The sequence below is a fragment of the Corythoichthys intestinalis genome, chromosome 3 (genome assembly GCF_030265065.1).
Source record: "Corythoichthys intestinalis isolate RoL2023-P3 chromosome 3, ASM3026506v1, whole genome shotgun sequence".
NCBI classification, from domain to species: domain Eukaryota; kingdom Metazoa; phylum Chordata; class Actinopteri; order Syngnathiformes; family Syngnathidae; genus Corythoichthys; species Corythoichthys intestinalis.
Window position 1 is genome coordinate 34,355,275 of NC_080397.1, and position 23,827 is coordinate 34,379,101.

Genomic DNA, 23,827 nt, shown 5'->3' on the forward strand with positions numbered 1-23,827 from the left:
TTCAGCAATGAAAAGTAATGGATCATATACAGTGGGGCAAATAAGTATTTAGTCAACCACTAATTGTGCAAGTTCTCCCACTTGAAAATATTAGAGAGGCCTGTAATTGTCAACATGGGTAAACCTCAACCATGAGAGACAGAATGTGGGGGGAAAAAAACAGAAAATCACATTGTTTGATTTTTAAAGAATTCATTTGCAAATCATGGTGGAAAATAAGTATTTGGTCAATACCAAAAGTTAATCTAAATACTTTGTTATGTACCCTTTGTTGGCAATAACAGAGGCCAAACGTTTTCTGTAACTCTTCGCAAGCTTTTCACACACCGTTGCTGGTATTTTGGCCCATTCCTCCATGCAGATTTCCTCGAGAGCAGTGATGTTTTAGGGCTGTCGTTGGGCAACACAGACTTTCAACTCCCTCCACAGATTTTACATGGGGTTGAGATCTGGAGACTGTCTAGGCCACCCCAGGACCTTGAAATGCTTCTTACGAAGCCACTCCTTTGTTGCCCTGGCTGTGTGATTGGGATCATTGTCATGCAGACCCAGCCACGTCTCATCTTCAATGCCCTTGCTGATGGAAGGAGATTTTCACTCAAAATCTCTCGATACATGGCCCCATTCATTCTTTCCTTTACACAGATCAGTCGTCCTGGTCCCTTTGCAGAAAAACAGCCACAAAGCATGACGTTTCCACCCCTATGTTTCACAGTGGGTATGGTGTTCTTCGGATGCAATTCAGTATTCTTTCTCCTCCAAACACGAGAACCTGTGTTTCTACCAAAAAGTTGTATTTTGGTTTCATCTGACCATAACACATTCTCCCAGTCCTCTTATGGATCATCCAAATACTCTATAGCAAACCGCAGACGGGCCTGGACGTGTACTTTCTTCAGTAGGGGGACACGTCTGGCAGTGCAGGATTTGAGTCCCTGGCGGCTCTCTGTAGGTCATTCACTAGGTCCCCCCGTGTGGTTCTGGGATTTTTGCTCACCGTTCTTGTTATCATTTTGACACCACGGGGTGAGATCTTGCATGGAGCCCCAGATTGAGGGAGATGATCAGTGGTCTTGTATAGGGCTGTCCCAAACGACTAATTTTCTCCCGATTAGTCAGCCGACTATTTTTACGATTAGTCGACTAATCTAATAATTTAAAAAAAAAAAACATTTTTGGGGGGGTTTTTGTTTACTAATTTAGCAATGAAATTTTTGTTGACGCTTATCAATTCACAAAAAACATATTGGAACACTTAAATTATTTATTAAAGTACAAATAAAGACGTAAATAACAATAAAAAATCACAAATAAACAATGAGTTCAAATGCTGATAGAATTAACTAGTGTAGCATCCCGATTGAAAAGGTGGTCTCTTAAACTGATGGTTTACAACTTTTATTCCATCCTTGATGTAATCACACCGTAAGAGCTGCGGTGCACACAAATAAAACAACACAATTAGAAATTAACAAAAACTTTTCACCTTCTTCCTTTTAAACCTTATTTATATATCAATGTGCATGGCCCCCCCCGCCCTCCCTCCCCGGGCTGGCTGGGGGCCGGTGGGGCTTGCGTGCTGCTGGATGTGGTAGGGCATGCTCGGGTTGGGGTTCCGGTGCCGGGATTGGCGATGCGGTGGCGTAGGGTTGGTCGCCAACGGGCTTACACTCATAAGAGATTCACACGATTACTGGGTTCTAGATCACAGAACTGATTTGTGTACACTCTACCCCTTTCAATCACTTAGCTTATAGTCTTATAGACACCCCCACCCCCATTCTCCTCTTTCACTGGCCAATAGGCCCCCACATGGTGTAAATCGGAAATACATCTCGCTGACGATAGCACCAGCATATTAGTAACTAGTTTAGATGTTCAATGTATTTCTTGTTGTTTGTGTATGTGTTTCTTTTCTTTCTTCTCTTGTATTTCTTTTCTTCTGTCCCCCCATAATCCCTTCCTGTTCGCTGCTTTGTCATAATAAAAAGGTATTTTGAATGATCACAATGGGAGTATGTCAGACTCTCAATGTGAAACATTAAAACTGTTCAGAATCCGGGCACTTAGACTTCGATTCTCTGTGTCAAACAGCTGAACAGGACAGGTTTTAAAAAAAAAAAAAAAAAAAAAAGAACTTGCTCAATTGGTGGTTGACTAAATACTTATTTTCCCCACTGTATATACAGTATATAGACTTTTTTTTTCTCAATTATTACTCTTCTTTGTGCTTCTTATGATCAAAAGATTCATACCTCTGACTACTGCCGCTGCCGCCGCTGCTGCCGCCATTGGTCCATAGGCTGTGAGGGGAATGGCTTAAGAGAAAGAAGGTCCACATTTAATGAGTATTATAAAGTCAATCAATGAAAAACCTGTCCATTTTAGTGTAAAAGCAAAAGGTGAGTGTGTTTGCAAATGGGGTCAAAAGCAGAGTGATGACTTGCTGCTTGTAAAGCCAGAAGGAGGGATTGACTGACCTGTAAGTTCAGGGGGGTGGGGTGAAGTCAGAAGGGGAGTCCTCTCTAAGTGGAACTCTAAAAACAAAAACAGAGTGATTTTGAATCCTAGACACTAAGAGTGTGACAATATCTCGATACAGCAATATATCGCGATATTTTGCAACCCGATGGGTTATCGATATGCTCCCGCCAAGAATCGATACTTTTATTTAACATATTGGCCATACAATGGAGTATGGATGCTGTAAACTGCTCAATGTTTGTTGAGCAATTCCTTGGCGGTCCACTAGGGGCGCTCGGGAGTGGCGGTGAGGGTAAAGTGCGCACAAGTTGTCTAGAGAAGAAGAGAAGCTCCAAGTGGGTTGAAAAAATAAAAAAGCTCCGTGAGAACGGTGGAGGGAAAAAATGAGAAAAATATTGCTACAAATCACACATGGGGACACACTTTAGATTTTACACCAACAAGAAAGGAAGCAAGGTGAACAAGGACTCTGCTGTATGCAAGAATTGTCTAAGAAAAATAAGTTTCACTGGGAGCTGGTGACGTAGTGGACACTGGAGTTTGTGAGCTTTGCTTTCATCACTTGAGGTAAGAAAGTTTTGCAATGTAATTGACTTTTTAATTTACATGTATTATTTTGATGACATTTGGTGTTGAATGATATAAAATAAACCAGGACCCTAAACTGGATGAAAATGAATATCGAACAAGCCCACATGAATTTACCGATTTATTTGAGAACCAATTTCCATCTAGTTTACTACACAAACTGTTATTACTGTCATTTTGATACAATAAGCTATAAAAATGGTTTGAATAGGTTCCAAGATATATAAAGTGATGTGCATGATAATTAATGTAGCCTACATATTAAAAATAGGTAATTATTGAATTTTTAATTTCTATACATTCAATTCATATTTTTTTTAATTCAATACTTCCAACACAAAAAAAAAAATAATCAGGATTTCAACTCAAACGCTATGAAGTAGCTAATATTTTTTTGTTTTATTTTGTTGTTTTTAAGGTGAGGAAGACTGTGACTGAGCAAGTCTGACATCTTAATTGCTGAAGCAGATAGCGGAAGTGGTCAAATCAAGCAACAAAGTTCATATACGAAGAAAAGACCCACCAATTTTATCATTGCCCCACTCCAAGCTCAACTGCTGACACCTACGGCACTTTTTATTTATTTTTTTATCTCTCCATGCGATATCAGTGGTCGTGGTTGGTTTCCTCTATATGTGCAGGGGCACAATTTGCAGTAGATTTATATTTTACAGCAATGTTGCACAGAAAAGGTGTCACTGTTTAATAAATGACTTAAACAGTATTTTTTTCTATTTTCAAATATCTTTTTTTTTTTTTTCCGTTTCAACAGTTGTATCGTAGAATTTCATGTATCCAATTTCTGACCAATACATCGATAATCGCTGTATCGTGATATAATCGTTATCGTGAGCCTTGTATCGCGAATCGTATCGTATCGTGAGGTGCCCTGAGGTTCCCACTCCTACTAGACACCACCCTAGACAGACAAGCAAAGGAGAACACCAAAACACGAACTGAAATACACCCCAGTGGTGAGGATGGGAAGTGTGGAAAGTTCAAACTACAGCGTTCGGGATTTCAGGAAGGAGAAGCAGGATTTATTGGATGACAACCATTTTGAAATAGTATTTGCATAAATCTATACTGTTTTAAAAAATATGCAGAAGATGCACCACACACAGTTGTGCTCCTGAATTTAGTTTTTAGGAAGTGTTTGAATCATAATATAGCAATCATTGAACAAAACAAAGTAATAAAGAAAATATTGATTGTCTTTTGTTGAATTGTATCCCTCACCTCCCAAATTAGTAGTATAACTGTACAGCTGTACATATTACAAAACAGATGTAAAAGGAAGCCACGCCCTGAAATTTACAAGCAGCACATTACACTCATTGTAACTGGTATCTGTAAAGACAGGTTTTATATGTGAAAGCGTATCTCTTAGACACCACAATTCAAATTCACAAGCTATTGAAATAAAGTGCACTGTTGATACAGTCTAAAGAATGTGAGACGTCAGCTATGAGAATTCGAACTAATTCCATGCTGTGACATTAATCTGCTTCAATGCGAAGCTGGCATAGAAACAACAACATTCAAAGATCTTAACAATAAGAAAAAAAAATAACTAAAGATGAATTACTGTTAATTTTCACTAGTGTCGATCAAGGATATTTTTTTGGGGGGGTCTATTTTTTGTCTACCTTTCTTGACTTTCTTACAATCCCTCATGATGTGAAGCTGAATGTCTCAGTGTGTCGGCTCACTCATTCTAATTCAATCCCGCTTCTCACCTAACGGTTGTGCAAACCAAATTACTAACAGGCTTCATGATGTGTGTGGGTGCTATGTTTACCAGGAAACTGGTAGGTATATCCGGGGGTGATACCCGCATAGCTTCGACTAGTGTAGGTAGCAGTCTGGAAGCTTGGATAACCTGTGGAGGAAACATTAATGATGAAGTTTATATGCAAAAACTTTCTCAGTACGAGATGATAACTCTTTGTTAAACGAGCACAGATGTAACACTCAGTCACCAAGCCGTTTTAGCCGAACCATATCATCCTGGAATGGATTAGCACCAAACTGTGTGCATGATAAATGAAGAAAAATTCTAGACAGACACATCTGAATCTACTCCCTGTAAATAAATATTTCCTGGCTCATCTCTGCAATACAATGGTATACATAATAATGCATTCGATTGTGCGTGGTTACCATGGTAATGAAATAAAGGTGATTTGCTAGCACAAATTGCTCACTCTGGCAGTAATTTATGGTACTTGTTGTTCTCATTTGATAAGTAGATACAACTCGACAAACATGGATAGTTTTTTTTTAAATATGTTACTTCACAGTCAGAGTAGTTTAGTAGGGAGTTTTAATTTCCTATTCCAAGATATTATTTCATTGCAATGGCATTATCCAAACGGGATTCAGCTGTCATTAATTTGAAAAATTACAGCCATTATTTCAAAACACTCCATTCGATTAATAAAAACGTCCTCCTGTATAGGTGTGCAAAATTTGAGAAAAAATTATTGAAACATTCTCAACCAATAACTGCTCATGAAAGAAATTGTTTCTCATGGAGAAATAATAAAAGAGTGTGTGACTGAAGTGATGACAGCAATGTTCAAAGGGAAAGAGGAGGAGGAAATGAGGACAAAAATCAAACAAGTCTCACTCTCAGATTCATCAACCCCAAGACACACTGAAGTACTGGCTGAAGATGTGAGTAAACAGCTTTGTGACCCCGAAATGTCATTTCTCTCATTGAGCAGTGTTTTACAGTAAAAGTTACTGTCAATAATTGTTTGTTTGCACCTTAATGACAAAGCTTTTCATTTATGTTCTGAACAAGTGAACATGTACTGTACTACTTGCATGTTTTCTTTTTTGTCCAGCAGTTTTTTACAGTTACAAAATGTACTGTCAACAGTTATTGTTTGCACTTTAATGACAGATCTTGTCAATTATTTAGTGTACATGTGTAAACATTGTACTTGCATTTTGGGGGGATTTTTAAGTAAAAAAATGTTTTGTTCATTATTTTTATTTAATCAGAATGTCAAAAGAAAACCACCCTTTTCCACCTTTGACCTGCCTTGTACTTGACCGACATTAATAAATGGACCCATGCTTGTATGACAAAAATAATTGTGGACCTTCAAGATTTGTATTTGAGGACCCCTGGCGTACAGGATTCCAATTACATGAAAAAGCTGCAGTTGTCATACTGAACAGCAGGTGGTAGCATTAACATGTCTAGTTACAAATGCAAATAAAGATGGCTCACTGTGAAATCGTTCAGACAAGTTATCAGAATACTTTTGATATTTTCCAACATTTAAGATCAATGTTAGTGCCATTACTTTGGGCATAGTCAGAATTGTGTATTGATCCTGACTCAGGCATTTATTTGAGCTACGAGTTGGTGGTGGGACAGATAAAAATGTGCTATGTGCCATTGGAAAAATATTTTCACTATGTATAGACTTGTATAAATCCTTCAGATATAAAAAGGCACCCAGAGAACACTAAATGAAGCCATGGCTCTTTCTGTGAAACACTGTATCTTGGCACCAATGCCACCTCAGAGTGACCTTTAAAGTTTAGATAAGGATCTAAGCTACATGGTGAAGCGAAAGCCAAGTTAAAAAACATATTTGATTGGTCAGCTTCCTTTTCATGATGTGTCATGTGACCTTCAAAGCTGCTAAGGCCACGAGTGTAGAAAAAGTTTTCAAGAAGCACAGATGAGAGAACATCCGCTACCTCCCTCTGCTCTGATCAATAGGAACTTACCCAGCATACCAATCCCCAGCATGAAGGCATCCATTCCATAGGGCATCACCCGAGAGCGCCCCCTGGCCGAGCCGGTAGGGGACATCACCTCCTTGGGTTGTGCTTTTTTGCACTCCACCTGTTTGCAGGGGGAAAACACGCTCAGCCTCACATTTCTGCAGATATTTAAGTATGTCTTTTCATGGGATAACACTGACAAAATGACACTTTGACACAATGAAAATTAGTCTGTGTGCAGCTTATATAATTGAGTTAATTTCTTTTCCCCTCAAAATAACTCAAAATATAGCCATCAATAACTAAACACCTGGCAACAAAAGTGAGTACACCCCTTAGAAACTACGTACATCCCTAAATGTCCAAATTGAGTAGTGCTTTTCATTTTCCCTCCAAAATGTCATGTGACTCGTTAACCGAGTGCTGTCAGCATTGCTGCAGAGATTGAAGAGGTGTGTGTGGGGGGGGGGGGGGTCAGCCTGTTAGTGCTCGGATCATAACCCGCACTCTACATCAAATTAGTGTGCATGGCTGTCACCCCAGGAGGAAGCCTCTTCTGAAGACGGTACACAAGAAAGTCCGCAAACAGTTTGCTGAAGACATGTCAACAAAGCACATGGATTACTGGAACCATGTCCTATGGTCTGATGAGAAGGGAGGGCTTTCTTGCGAGGGGTGTACTCACTTTTGTGATACACTATACGTTTTGGCGCTAAATTAGTTGAAATCTCTTACCATTTTGTTGTTAATCTCGTGGAAATGGATCTCACAGACTTTCTCCACCACATCCTCGTTCTCAAAAGTCACAAAGCCGAACCCTGATTAGGATGAGAAAAGCAAGTGAGGAGAAGTTCGGACAGTGTGCCTTTATGAATGATTGTCCACCTCATAGTCAGGTTGTAATAGCTGTTTAACCCCCTAAACTCCTTTATAGACGTCAAAAACAACTCCACATCAATAGCATTTCAAGCACATACAGTACACTCTCCCCAGTCACACCTAAATCTGCCCTATCTTTCCTTTACTATGCTGCTGGTTATTAGATGAATACCCTCTGTAAAGGTAGTCGTAATGAAGCTCGCATCACAATGTAATATCCAAGAGGAACAGAACAATTAAAAAAACATACATAGGCGTCAAATGCATTTGACCTAGGATGGCTGGCATTGATTGAATCATATTTAGCAGCCATTAACAACATATCCATTGCAGTTTGTCAAAAAATAGAATATTACAGAAATTTTGGCAAAGTATAATTACAACTTAAGTGTTTTTCCGTTGAAGGCTGTTTATTAGAAAACAAAAAACAACTCATAACTTTTGTGAAGTCTCAACCCACAAGATTTTACTGAAGGAAGATGGATGCCCAAAACCTGTTGCGTGTGGAGAAGTGATCATGTGACTGGGTATGTCATGTCCTGTGGCGTATAATTTTTACAAATGTGTTTGAACGTGTATGGCCATCAACGGCAACCAATACTTTAATTTATGAAATGACACTAAAGTAGTTACAACAGTAGGACGATTGTTGATCTGTTTCCTTAGTTTCAATGTCTTAATTGGTAGTATGCCAAAATTCCTGTGTGGCCAATGTAAAAAAACAAAAAAAAAAAGTTCATTTTTAGAGCAGCTTTGTCACTGTCAATGGCAGCCAATGAGTTAATAGCACACACACACACACACACACACACACACACACACACACACACACACACACACACACAATGCACTCCTCCCTCCCTTCCTGGCCAGAAGGCCGGGGCAAAGCTGGTAGCCTGTCATAATCGATCAGTCCCAGGGTGGGGAGGAGGTGCTTAAGGAGGCTTTATCCTGATCCTGATTAACGGACTGGCTAATTAGACTAGCCCCGTTTGTCTCCTCGGGCTCAGCCCACAGGAAGGAGCTCTGCAGGGGTGAAGGGGAGGGGATCAATAGATATCCAGGAAGGGCTGGAAGAGGACTCGTAACTTGAGGAAGAGGTCGAGAGCAAAGGTAGGAGTTACGGGGAGTGAACAGAGTGAGGAGGTCAGCGTGTCTCACCTCTGTGTCTGTTGGTGGTCTTGTCGAACATGAGCATGGCATCGTCAACCTGGAGGGGGACAAATAAGACAGTTACACCACGCTCTCTCACTCTCTTGTCACACGGCATATTGCCTGACCTCAGCCCTTCTCAAGTTCTATCGGGAGGCTCGGCAACAGATGGACAGACGCAAAGAGGAGGAGGGAGGTGACTGGAGGCAAGTGGCAGGTTATGAAAGAGGAAAATATGAAGAACCAGTGCAAGGCCTTTCTGGGTATAGGCCCAATGCACATAATGGGTGGCATGCAAAGCTGAAAGTCACAATCCTCTTCAGAGAGCACCTAATCTGCCCCCTGTCTACCCTCCAAAGTTTGACATTCCCATGGCAACTGTACAAAAAGTGCTCATGAAAGGGCCCAAGCCACATCAAATATGCTTCATGAATACAGTAGTGGGAGAGTGCCAGTGAGACAAAAGGGGGCATAAAGAGAGAAACATGGCTATATAGAAAGGTGAATCTAGCAGGCAGGTGGAGTCTCGATGAGAGAGGAGGGTGAAGGAGGGGGGCTGATAGTGAGAGGAATAGCGACAGGTGGAGATCTGGTGAAAAGAGAGTACAGAGAGCTGTAAGAGAGTCAGGGGAAAGAAAAAAAGATTGGGTCAAAGTGGAAAGGGAGGAGGAAGAAAAGACAAAGGGAGAGGGAGAACAAAGAGGCCTGGAGGTTTTGTTTGTTGGCACACTAGGCCACAATTCCTTCTCTTCCACCAGTTTGACCTTTCTTTAAACTGCATAGACACAGGTGTCTATTTTACACTGTAAAAAAAAAGTTAGAACTTGAAATTTCATGTCAATCCATTTCACTTGAATTTTCAGGTTTTGATGGAAAACTAACAAAAATTATGTTTAGTCTTTCAGTGACGATAAGACGTCCAATTATGTGGCTCCCTTTATCCTTCTCCTGTGAAATTAGTTTGTCACTGGTAGACATCCAATCCATTTGAACTGGGAGGGCTGGCAGCAAACTAACACCCGTTCACAGATTGGACTTCTATCGCTGTCAATGGCAGCCAATGAGTTCACAATCTTAACTTGATAGAACGTGCTAGGAATACTCAAGTTACTTAAGAGAACTTAAAGGGAACCTCGGACTTCAAGACTTGTCGGCTCTAATAAGCCACAATTGCTCTTTTACCAAAATATGGTATTAGAAACACATAAAATATCACCATTGATTTAAAAATCTATAATATTTAGTACACGTTTTGACCTACGGAGGGCACCATGTTTTATGGACACTCTGGGTGATTGTCACTGTCACTCGACGAATACTACCGACTTACTTAGGAGGCGTTGGGCTTCCTTCTACGTGGCGAGACATCCAACACATGCGCTCATCAGTTAAAAGCGGCAAGTACTTACTATTTGTGTTTTTATTGACTCTATCATCACCTTTTCATTGCCTCAAAATACTTTTTGCATGTGTTTCCCTCTCATACCTTTAAGCATAGTGTTGTGGTAGCTTTAAAGCCGATTGTTGATCTTATGACCAAATTAGTCACGTAGCATATTTACACCACCCTTATTTGATATTACTACGTTAAGTATTTTCTTAAGGCATCTTTAGTGTTTTCTGTCTGTATGCACCTAAACAAACAAGCTGAAAGTGCACGGTACTGCATTGGGTGTCAAATTCGCCTCTTGTAGACGTTTTGCCGGTGTAGCAGATTTTGGCAGAACACCAGGTTTTTTTTCTACTCTTGTCATGTCTCATCCCATCTTTCCTGTTCATTTTGCTTTTGCTGCTCGTTTTGTGAGATCTAGACAATGCTGTCATGCTAATTAATCTTCCCCTCGGGTTTAAATTGAAAGGTTTGAACAGATGACATGTTTATGTCGCTAGAGTCATACTCTGGAAGCCCGGCAGCGTAACCATGTGACGTCACCACCATGTGACGTCAACAACAATGACGACCTACTAGTTAAACAAATTTTAAAAATTGCATAAAAACGAAAACATCAACAGGGGTTTCAATATCAAAATATTTTAACTCATAACAACGTTTATCTTTTAAGAACTACAAGTCTTTCTATCCGTGGATCCCTTTAAGAACTTGAGTTGTATCGGCTTAAAAATCCTAAATTAATGAAGTTTTTTTATATAGTGTATTTACACACACATAATGTGTTTCTGATTGTAAAATCTTTTTCTACATGTCTATATTTGTTCTTATCACTCACTGTTGAGGCTACACTCAAATAAACATTTGGTAAATGCATTAGAGAGTGTTCTTGATCTATAATAAGGCTACTGGATGCTGCAGCGGATATGATCCATATTGACGCGTACTATATGTGTACGCCAACGCACTGTGTGAGAGAGATATTAGAGAGTGAGAGTGTGTGACCCTGTTAGGTGTCCTCAGCTCAGGGCAGCTTGCCTCCAGAAAGGTCAAAGGTGAGCGAGGAGTGTCAGCATGTAAGCGGACCTCAAATTGTGGCTTCCCTCCACCCCAAGGTTGGCCTATCACATACAGCGTTCTCTGCTCGTTTTATTGGTTAGAACAAGTTTGTCAAGGAGGCCAAATGGTTGCGGCCTCACATCCATGTCGAGACATCCAGGACACACTTTGTCAAAGGGTTGCGATTCCACATTAAACAAAAAAAGAGGGGGCAGAAAGTCAACAGTAACCAGGAAAAACAACATGGAGCCTCATTTAATGCCACAAAGTGTGTTAAGTTGCACATCATTGGTCAATATTTCAAACTGCGAGCACTTTAATGGTGTGCCACTGGACAATATTCCCTCTTCTCCTTTTTTCCACCTCTCATCTTCCCTGTTATCCCCTGCCCATCCCACTCCGCACTCCTTTGTCCTCGCTATGACGGGACACAAAAGGTCCAGTGAGGCAGTCTAATCAGGAACTTCCATGGATGGCTGGAGCCCACATTTCACCGGCCATCCCTCGATATCTCTCTCGGCAAAATTCATCTAGCTGCTATGATTGAGATGGGAGCTCAGGGAACCAGGAGGCCCTACCTTTGGCACCAAAAATAATGTGACACCCTGTTGGCAATAGGATGGATGGCAGACACTTTTCATTGGTTTGACTTTGAAAAAGTTTGAAAGATTGGTGTCCACCTGTTACTTGGTGAAAAGTTTTTTTTGTGCAAAATTCCAAATGTATGCGAGCCATCTGGGGAAAAATTAACAAAATATTTGCCTGCCTTTGTGCAAGGCATAAGAGCTTTTGTAAATCACCCCCACACCCCATCTTTGCCCCACTTCCCTCTCTTACGCCTCCACAAACCTCTCTCAATCAAGCCCTCCCTCTCTCATTTGAGCCTTTGTGGAACCTTCATCCATTCTCTATGCACGATGAAATAAAACATGTTGAATTATATGAAAACACCACAAAACTAAGAAATAGCTTCTGCTCAAACACCTAGGGGATATTGCAAGAAATTTTCGAGATATTAGTCAACTTTTTTTTTTTTTTTTTTTAAATTGTTTCTAAACTCAAGTTGACCCCCACCAAACACACACGCACATGCAAACACCCCCGAACGGCACCTCGTCCCTCCTCCTTCAGAACAAAACCCCCTTACCCACAGAATTACTTAGGGACAATGGGCAAGCCAGGTCACCACGGTAACGGGTCAGGAGGGGGTTGTGGGTAGGAGCAGCTGTTACATCAGATTAATTCAGATTCTGATAATCCCTCCTCCTTCCTCACCATCACCATACACTCGCCACAAAACTTTTTCACCCCACGCCTCCTCCCCTCTGCACTCTTCCAGTATCCCCCAACTTCGCCTGCTGCTCGGGCCATGAGGAGCCTCTCAGCCTCTTTAGTTTTCCCCAGCTACCCTCTCCAAAAAGCCTTTTCTGTCCCCATGTTCTCCCCTCCTCTTCACCGTAACTCCTTCGCTTCCGAGCACTCGTCTGGTCAATCAGCTATAACATATCATTATAGCTGAGAAATTATTTGCATTAGGACTAATTTGTGAACATCAGCAGACCATTCAAGACTACAATAGCATTCCAAAAAATACTCACCTTTCCAAACTGGTCGAAGTATTGCTTGACGTCTTCTAAAGTGGTGTTCACCGACAGGCCTCCCACAAAGATCTTCTTGGTGCGAGTCACTAACTGTTAAGATTTAAAACATGAAATCACAAAAAATTAGTTTTTACTCTTGTATGAAATATTTTTAACTCTTTATAAGGCAAGTCACTATTTTTAGTAATTAACAAAAAAAAAAAATTACCACATAAAGATATGTCATCCACATACTTAGACATCACATTTTGAGTGACATCAGCCACAATATTAATATTTGGTTTAGATTATTATATATATATATATATATATATATATATATATATATATAATTTTATTGTTAATCATTATGTGTGTATATTTTTATGAATAAATATAATTTTAAAGTAATAAAACGTTCAGAAAAACAAAATTAATCAAATTAAAACGAATAAAACTGGAAATACACTTTGGTTATGGGCCACAATAATGCTTAAAGTAAATTTCATACTATGGCATTTAACTTACTGCCTGCAATTGAAAATGACAGACGTCCAATTCATTTAAGCTGGCAGAACTTGCTGTTATCTTTCAATGCCATTGATGGCACTATATGTCTGATCTATTTTGACTGGGAGGGCTGGCAGCGATCATTCGATGCCAGCTTCTTCCAGTCAAAATAGATGTCTAGTGCTGTCAATGGCAGCCAGTGAGTTAAATGAGTGCCCTTTAAAAGTTTAAGGTAATGACGAGCTTTGAAAATTCCATTTAATGTAATCACGAAAATGAATATCTTTTCACTATTTTATAAAATGTTTTAATGGTTGTGACAATTTTTTTTTATTCCACTTAATTACACCGACAACATTTTTTTAAAACTGTTGTTTTAGGTGTGATAGTTGCTTACAACTAATTTTTGGGTGCGGAACCCAAAATTGATAAGGTCAATTAGCCCTATCCTTGTGTTAAATGAACACTGCAGTCGTGTCAGTTTTTTTTCCACATTTCATCGTATGTCAATATTATAAAAAAAAAAAACAACAACAACAAAACATTAAAAACAACCGCATATGTTAAGTACAGTACCGTTCATATTTTTAAGAAAGTTGAGATCCTAAAATGAAAAACTGAGATCAGTTTTGAATTCCACAACCAAAAATTAGTTTGAAACAGGTGTCTGGAATAAATTTATATTCTGTTGCCCAGTATGAAGTAATTTCAGTGAAATGACGTGAACTTAATATATATGCTTTATTTGTAACATCCTTTTTAAGTACTGTTGCTCCACAAGGCTCATTCAAAATCAGAATATATTCTACCAACAGAAACAGAATTAGTCGCTACTTTTTTTCTTAAATAGAAACTCGAAACCTCAAAAAAAAAAAAAAAAAAAAAAAAAAAAAATGCATAAATAAGGACTGTTGCTTTTTGTTACAAATATACAAGTATGCTTCAGCCCGAAAACACTTGAAGAAAAAAACATCTCACATCCTCAGCTGTTAAATCAGTTTTGCATGTGAGCTGATTTAATTTAGAAGCCACTTTGTATGTACAGGACACAAAGGCCTACTTGGGTACAGCCTGCACTTAACACCTGTAATTATTTTGGGCTTTTCCAACAGGATTGGCCACACATCAGCAGGATAAGCAGCATGCCACCTCTCCCTCCGTTTTTGATGTATTAAAAAAATGAACAGAATCTGTATAGCTTTTAAAAACATCTGATTAGAAGTCAGTTGCTTGGATGTGTCCCTGTTGATACTCAGTAGGAAAAGATCAGCCAGATTTACAGCTATGACACCGGACAACATGTCCTCACGTCTGTGCTCCATTTGAAGCTCCTGTTAATATAAAAGTCACGCAGTTTGCATAAGAAGTTCCTCTTCTGTGTACAATCCCAACATTTAGCTAATTTATTATTTGATTTGAAAATAAAGGTGTCCCAAATGAATATATGCAATTATTTTACTCCATGGCCATAGTTTTCTGTAAATACATATTCCTTCAATGATACAGGTTTTTTTTTTGTGGAAAATGATATCACCCTTCATACAGGTCCCTTTGTACTTTTTACATTTACGTAAATAGACTCTTCAACCTTTTCTTCACAGTCAGACGTTACCTCGACACGTCGCAAAATGGCTGTGACAAAGCGTAGTGTACTTTTAGGTGCTATTCTGTAACAATAGATCACTAAAGTTGTGAGACTTGATTAATGAACAATCAGATAAAAAGTTCACACTTGACGTAGTCATTATATTTGAAAGCTATAACCCAGAACAGCGCCCAACAGTTATAATAAATTTACATTAAATTGAACTCACCTTAGGTTGAGCCCTCCGGGGAAATGCGACTTTGGGATCAATCTACAGAAGATAATACAGAGACAGAGGGGTCTGTTAAGTGATGTGATGTGTCTTGAGGGGCGTTGCAGAATTGGTGGGTGCACACACACATGCACCATCCCTAGTTAAATGTTTTGAACTGTAGCACTTCAACATTGTATATTTTAGAAATTACCAATTTGATTTATATGTAATTAATATTTTTATGAAGATGGATGGATATATATCTGATAGTGTACAGCACTACTGTGCAAACTGTCTGATGTTAAAACAATGGATACGTTACATTGACATAATATAAAAGGAAATTTTCATGACACTGTTTTAAAAGCATTTAGTTTTCTAGGGGTGGGTACACTTTCACTGATAATGTGTCACAGTGTAAAACACATCAATAAATTAGCAATAATGTGTAAAAGACAAATTGAGGCCTGTTCGTAACCACAGACATGAAAATTAAATCCAAATCTATTGTCTCTATCTTTTAATGCAAGAAAACGACAAATCATTTTTTTCCCAGTGTAAAGTTCCCATGTTGCTGTTTTGAATAAGCGAAAAGGAGAACAAGAATTGTATGTATTTTAACAAATATAAATATAGAATTAATTTTCCAAAACAATTCGAGATTCCTCACTTAGCAATTTAGAAATAGTCAAACACATTATGTTGAAACTTTTTTATACCCTGTGCAAACCTATTATCAATCCGATTGTACTTTTTATTTGTGTGTGTGTGTATGCGTGTGTGCGCGTTGCAGCGCTCAGGTGGAATGCCTGGGAATGTCCAGTGAACCACTGCCTCTCTCGTCACCACCATGTGACATGTGAGCTCCTGGAATCTCACACGGGTACCACAATCACAAACCCACCTCACCTCAGCGAGGAGGGGCTGAGACGAGTCGGGGGAAGTGTGTCAGAGAGAGAGAGAAGCAAGGGTGAGAGGCGGCCAGGTTGAGGAAGACAGGATAGAGGAGAGGGAGCTGTCAATCACACCACAGCGACAGTAGATCCACCACATTTTGTTTGTTTGTGTTAGTTTGTTTTTGCTTCCTTCAACAACGACACATGGCTTCAAGCTTGTCTACGGGGCCATGTGCGCTTTAATGTGAGCATCTGTGATTCCGGATGGTTTTCTCCTTTGTAGTTCCTAAATTCACTCTGTATTTGTTTTTTTTTTTTTTTTTTTTTTAACAACCAATGTTAGAAAGAGCATCACACCATGCCATGAGAATGTCAATATAGACAAGTTGCATTTAAGTCTATACTGATCTAATAGAGGTAAAGATCAACTAGACTACTCAACACTGTACCACCGTTACGCTAACAGATGATGAGGCGGTACAACGCTAAGATTAGTTTGCGACCATGAGAGGGTAAAGTTAAACTACGGTACAGTAGAGAGCTAGAGCCTCTATGGTAAATCACATGCGTTTACCAGAATGAGGACGACAGCGTGTTTCTACTTGAATACGAGTCGAGATTGCCACAGGTTTTTGTTTCTCTTCTAAAAAGTGAGAAGACTAAAGGCTAAGTCTGGAGGATCAGATGCAGAGGCTACTGTTTAGTTTCTATAGTGGCTAGACTACTCTGATAGTCACCTCCGGTCACCAACCATCCTGATGGCCAACACTCCTGTGCACATTCAAAAACAGACACACACAAACAAACAAAATCAAACAGGGCAGCACACAGCACATGAGCGGGAAGGAAATAGTGGACATTAAATAATGACTGTAATAATGAGAGTGATTTTTGTGATGGAGCAAAATGTTAAGAGATGCATGCAAAAAAAAAAAAAAAAAAAAAAAAAAAAAGGTTCAAATTAGTTTTATTTCAAATAATTCGGCCATGCAGCTCGAAGCCTCGTGCATACAAAGACGCAACCTTGCTGCAAGGGTAGAGAGGTGAAGCCGAACATAATTGAAAGCGCTTTAGGAAATCAGAGCAATCTCCTCTTGCCATCTACAGCGGATATAAAAAGTCAACATACCCCACTTGAAATGTCAGGTTATGTAACCTATAACCTGGACAACTCAACTGTAAAAAAATATTTTAGAAAGATGAGGTAAAAATAAACAACCGTGCTAACAGATCCTCTTGTAACTGTGATCCGAATTAGCCAATCACGATCAAACTAATGTTAAGTGCCACCATTTCAAGTGCTCTGATTAACCCGTATGCAGCTCAGCTGTTCTAGGTTTTCATAAATAAGGTTTTGCTTTCTAGTGGAAACCTAGAATTGTTCCATCTTGACTATACTGTAGTCTCAAAGGATGATGTTGCAACCACTAGTTCACTGTAGTACGTGATCTTTTGTTGACGTTAAACATCGCTTTAGTTGTCAACCATACATTCACCTTTTGGAATTCTGGCCATGTGCTAGAAAGATTTTTAGCCACCCTGCCTATTTACGTCTCATCTTTTAATCAATTTAGGGAACTTGTTAATGTATCCCTTGCGCTAAATTTTCTCCACTTGATGACTGTTTTTGCCGTGTTCAATTGTCAATTTATAGGGACGGACAACACCTTTATCGTGTGCATTTCAGTGGAAAGAATAATGTTTAATAAATTGACAAAACACTGAATTTAATTTATCTGAAATGTAATAGTGAGTTAAACAAATAAAATGGGAACAGGATATTTTTCAATGTTGGTACTATTTCAACCAATCAAATGTGTGTATTCTAGATTACCTACCCTTCCTCATTACTTCATCAATACTAGGTATGTCCCAATCTGATACTCAGTATCAGTATCGGCGCCCGATATGGCTATTTTTGGAGCACCGGACAGTACCGGATTTTGTCACAAGATCGGATCTGATCCAATAGTCACGTGTTTTCAGTACCATCATGCTTTTTGGCTGCTGTATATCAAACCATGAGGCAAATATGTCTGCTGAGTGCGACCGCTGCTCTTTAGACACTAATGATAGTAGCAGAGCATTGTGTAATATTCTTGAGGAAGTTCCAGCATATATATATATATATATATATATATATATATATATATATATTAGGGCTGTCAAAATTATCGCGTTAACGCGCGGTAATTAATTTTTTAAATTAATCACGTTAAAATATTTGACGCAATTAACGCACATGTCCCGCTCAGACAGTATTCTGCCTTTTGGTAAGTTTTACAGCAAGGTTTTTTGTGCTGTCTAACAGCGAACTCTTGTGGTCGCTTTGCGACATGGTTTATTGCTTTCTGGCCAGTTCAATATGGCTGCAGGACGTCTCGGGCTGACGCCTACGTTGTAATGTTGTGCTTATATGATCCTTGGACAAGATTTATCCGTAAGTATGGTTGTTGTAAAGAATGTACATATTATGTTAGCGAAATGTTATATTTTTTGTATGAGACGCTTTTTTGTTTATGTTTAGTGAACCTGTATAGCGTGCTAAGCTAACGTTGTTGCTAATGCAATGCTTGTGTACTTTTTTTTTTGTAGTTTCACTACGGTCTAAAGAGGACAGTGGTTTGAGGCCATTTTATTAATAAATCAGATGAAAAAGGAAGAAGTCTGATTATTAAGGCGTCGATCACTAGCTGTCTAGCTTTGGAAAAAGTAGATGCTTCGGAGTGAGGACAGCATAGACAGATTTAAATGACAGTAGAGTGAAATGCCCACTACAGTCCTTATGTACCGTATGTTGAATGTATATGTCCATCTTTTGTCTTATCTTTCCATTCCAACAAATTATTTTACAGAATATATATATAATTTACAGAAAAATATGGCATATTTTATAGATGGTTTGAACTGCGATTAATTGCGATTAATTACGATTAATTAATTTTTAAGCTGTAATTAACTCGATTAAAAATTTGAATCGTTTGACAGCCCTAATATATATATATATATATATATATATATATATATATATATATATATATATATATATATATATATAGAGCTATCGGATCGGCATTGGATTTGGCAAAACATATCTTGAGAAAAATCGTATAGGAAATTTTTAAAAATCAGAATCGAAACATCCCTAATTAATACCCATTATCAGATACACCTGTGCTCAAGTCGATCAGTGTGTATGTGCGTGGTAATAAGGTAAGGTTCATACTGCAGGTCTTAATGCACAATTCCGATTTTTTTTTGTCAAATCTGTTTTTTTGGCGTGCCCATTCAAACTGCCTTTGTCCACTAAGCCCATTCAAGTATTACGCATGTGCACTAATTCGCAGTCCGACACGTCCTGAGCAAACTGACCCGCATCCGAAGAAGCATCAAAACAAATGACTATTCATGCTGGCTATAAGTCATTCCATGGTGATCATGTTTTGATTTCCAAAAAAAGGACACAAAACAGACTTTAATAATCCTCGTTTAGTCTTATATTCAAAGTTTATATGGATTGATAAAATGCATGCACGCACTTTGCATGCATGACGCACACACATAGGCCTTACTTGTGTGCGTCAGTTTGCCTTGACTCAGCAATGTAAGCCATACTGAAATATTTATAATTTGGCGGACAGAAAAACAAAACTAGCATTATCAGGCTTACCATTCTCTTCATTTTATTTTATTTTTTTTATGACAGTGGTAAAGCCTGCCTCCTGCGTAAAAGACGAATTCAAGCTAGGCTAACAGCTACATCGCTGCCGTCCTGCCTGCCGCGCTCGCTCTTTGCTGACGTAATTGCTGCATGAATGCCAGTTTGGGAGACTTGACAGTTCAGACCGCCACCACATTCTGGAAAAATGTGGCCCTGGTCAGATTTAACCCACATACAAAAGTGAGCCAGATCGGATTTGAAATGGTCCACTTCTATGCGACTTGTCACGTTAAGACCGTCAAGTTAATGCCTCACTCTAGTCGGACAAACACGATAAAAATCAGATTTGTGCATTAAGACCTGAAGTCTGAACCTAGCCTTAATTGACATCGCAAAAAAAGCTGCACTTGTAGGCGGTATCATCAATAAACATCATTTTTCCCCACTATAATAGGTGTTTCGAAATTCATGATTTGCATACTTAAATAATTTGAGCAACCATCTTTCACAATAAAGGTCACTTATGCTAGGTGCTGTCTGTCCCTTTAACACCTTGAAAATGATTTTCAACTTTTCTTCTGACTGATACTGACTGCGGTTGCAAACAGCAGAAAAAGCTAACTAGAACATCTATACTTTATTTAAGCACAGTCACAGATTTTTTTTTAATGGTGGCAGGCATATGCCAATTTACAAGCAGGTGTGTCCAATTATTTCAATTTTTTATTTTGTACTTCCCCTCAATATATTTTTTTCAAATTCTTTATGAAGTTTATGGGGCATTAATGATAGCAAGATGAAAAAAAATTGCCTTTGCATATTGGTGTGTCGACTTATTAATCCACTGTGCATCCCATCTACAGTATGCAACAGTTGGCCCGACATACCCTCCACTCAGCATGCCGATTGAGACTCCAATCCTATTAGTTAGGAGAGCCACACTAATCGCAGACAAGGGTTGCTCTCCCGGTCATGTTTCTGTTGTGGTGCTGAAACAGTTAACGAGACCTCAAACAGAGCAGCGTGACTGGAAACTTTGTTCAACAAATGTGCAGTTAGTATTGGACTAACCCAGTTTAGAGATGGCAGGAAGCAACTCAAAGGGTGGCGCTTACCCCATCTCTGTAATACACTTGCCACTATCTGTGCCTCAACACTAAGAGTAGCAATAAATTGCGTATTTGCTCGTAAGCCTCGCTGCTGTGCAAAGGTCCGCTCATTCCAACAGCGCCTGAGCGACTCACTCACAGCATGGCACATTCTTTGTGTTGCCACTGGAGAACCTTTTCTCTCCCCTCGCTAACAGGATAACCTGTTTGTATGAGGGAGGGGGTGGAGGTAGGATGAGCAGCCTCCCAAAAAAAGTCCTCCTCCAGTCTACATCCAAACCATGAGCCAGGTCTAGAATCCTCTCTAAGTCAAACCCACTCACAAAGTCTGGACGCTTCCGAGCCCACGAGGATTAGCAGCATTAAGTTGGAGACGACAAACAAACATAAAAAAACGAAATCATTGTCAATGTGCTATGAACAACATGCGTCTGTGTGGCGGCAGGACTTCATGACCTTCACTCTCCTTGACTGGGCCTGTTTATATGTCTTTGGTAGCCAAGAAATAATTGTAAGTGATGTGCATTGTTATCGGCTTCTTTTCTTTTGTGACAGAGCCATTCTTCAACGGTGGAGAAATGGGGGGGGGGTCACTATGGAAACCAACCCCATGGCGATTTAGTGGCGTCCAACCATGGTGCCACAAAGTGTCACAGGCCTTGTCCTTGCAAGTGATACTAAAGAGCCGGCGGGACAACTAATAAAAAATGCCACTTTCATTCTTTTAAAAGTCATAGTACATTTCTCATTGCTTTGTGTTTTCTTCAAGTTTCCGGTGCAACTTTTTCTCTTTAGTTTTGTCCCCACCAGTTCACATATCATTAGTTGGTGCATCATTCCTACCCTTATTTCAGGATGGTGATTAACCGGCAGCCACCATTGCCACTCCCAACGACGAACATGCAAGGTTGGATCAGTGGTCCCTATGGCGGCCAAAACCACATTGTACCCGAACTATCTCACATTCATCACTGACATACACATATACACTCTCATGCCTGGTAAAAAGATCTTAAGTTAGATTAGTAAAGTTAGAATAATCACTTATCACTTTGGAAGTGTTTAAGAAATGTATTTGGTGCCGCAGTCACACCTTCAAGGTTTGTTCGCCTGATGTGCAAAGAAACTTTAATTCTAGAGGTCATTTCCAACCCTCGGGACAGAAAAGAAAAGGCAGGCAAGGAAGAAAAGCCCCTTCCCCTCCCTAAAAGCCAAATCCAAAGATTGGCAAAGAGGGAAGTCACCCGGCTCAGCTCCCCTTGTTTCTATGGAAATTGACACCGGGTGACATTTTCATGAATGTCTGGCGGAAAGTAAAAAGGACTGTCCCAAGTGTCTGCGCCATCGCTTTATCATGCAAAGCATACAAAAAACTGGGCATTCAAGATGAATATCAGTGCATAGGGAACAATACAATAATCAGAGACAAACTTTAATGGGACATGATGAGAAAATTCACCAATCAAACTGAGCGCAATGAGATTAGTCAGGGGTGGGAGTAAAAACAGAGAACTTACTGTTTTAGAGTCCAACTCATGTCTGGTTTGGGCCAAAACTTTATCCACTCCAGCCTGGTCCGCGAAGGTGACAAATCCGAAGCCTCTGCGTACATTGGGGGGTTGGGGAATGAAAGTATTAATGACAGTGAAAACCATGTTGACGCGTAATGATATGTTATGAGCAGTGAGGAATCACGGAAGACAGATAAACTTTCAGAGCGGACGCCAAGCTCACCTCGAGCGCTTAGTAATCGGATCTCGCATCACCATACACTCCTTCACCTCACCGTACTTGCAGAAGTACTCTTTCAGACCCTCTGGGACACAAAGCAACAACAAGGGGACACATTAGTGAAGAATAGTACTTTAGAATAAAAGGAAATATGAGACAAATTCAACTTTTTCGCCCAACAGTGTTACCAGGATTTAGTTAAAAAGGCCAGCAAGATTTCTCTCCCACAAGGAATAAATGCGGAATAATTTTTTTCTTTAGAGTTATATCTTGAGTGCTATTTTTTTCGATGAAAACTCTGAATGAGTGTATTCATTCAAAACCAACGAAAACCAGAAAATAAACATTCTGCAGTAGCAAGTGGAAATATTAAGAAAGCAGATTTTCAAATTAGTTCATTTTACAGAGACATTTTAGAAAATGTACCTTGTGTGGTTTGCCAGCTGAGTCCACCTATGAACATTTTGCTGTGGAAAGAAAAAAGAATATTTACATGTACAGGGAGTAGGGTTCACTAAGCTGAATATTTATGGCTCACACAGAACAAACAAACAAAGTTGTTGATGAAACTGAAGGTCGGTGTATGATCAGTAAATGTGACATGAAGGCTCCCAGTGTGGAGGTGTGTGCTCCTCAGCCTCCACGCAGAATGAAAGGCTTGTTTCAACCGAAAAAAAACACGTGCTAAGGGGGGAAAAAGTTTTCTTTTTGACTTACCAGGGGTCGTGAGGGGAGTCCGTGTTGGACAGACTGCTCTGGCTCCCTTCCGTGTCCATTTCGTGCCCTCCTGGTGTTTGTGTGTGAGCGGGTGCTTCGCCGAGGGTGTCCGGGGCCGAGGCGTGCGGGGGAACAGGCGGCCAGTGAGTGTGAGGCTCGGGGCGGGTTTGGCCCGTGGTGTCAGAGGGGAGCGGGCCAGATGCGAGCTGGGACAGACTCCACCTCCTCGTCGTCCTCGTCCTCTACTCCGTGCACGCTGCTGTCGCTCCCTCATCCCTCCGCCAAGGGACGGTGGAGTGGAGCCACTGCCGGGCAAAGCCTGAGTCAGCGAGGTAGCAGCATCCGGTGGGAAGTTTAAAAATAAAAGCAATCAGTTTTAATTCTGAGGGATGTCAAACTCATTTTACTTTTTATTACGATTATGCTTCATCTTCGAAGGCTATCATAACTAAGAACCTACATAATAAATGTATGATCATTTCGCGTGGTTTACCTCATATTACCACAAATACACCACAAATT

At 39.8% G+C, this 23,827-nt stretch overlaps 1 protein-coding gene across 1 annotated transcript in view; it reads right to left on the minus strand.

Annotated features, from left to right (window-relative positions):
* msi1b (musashi RNA binding protein 1b) overlaps positions 1–23,594 on the minus strand; it is a 30,661-nt gene extending 7,067 nt beyond the window's left edge. Inside the window, 14 exon segments of the mRNA XM_057831623.1 lie at positions 2,256–2,318; positions 2,481–2,537; positions 4,874–4,954; positions 6,826–6,943; positions 7,558–7,640; positions 8,863–8,911; positions 12,901–12,993; positions 15,207–15,248; positions 22,375–22,459; positions 22,592–22,673; positions 23,015–23,055; positions 23,306–23,407; positions 23,409–23,486; positions 23,488–23,594. Coding sequence (XP_057687606.1) covers positions 2,256–2,318; positions 2,481–2,537; positions 4,874–4,954; positions 6,826–6,943; positions 7,558–7,640; positions 8,863–8,911; positions 12,901–12,993; positions 15,207–15,248; positions 22,375–22,459; positions 22,592–22,673; positions 23,015–23,055; positions 23,306–23,407; positions 23,409–23,486; positions 23,488–23,579 — 1,066 coding nt within the window. The 5' untranslated portion in view covers positions 23,580–23,594.
* Positions 23,595–23,827: the final 233 nt, after the last annotated feature.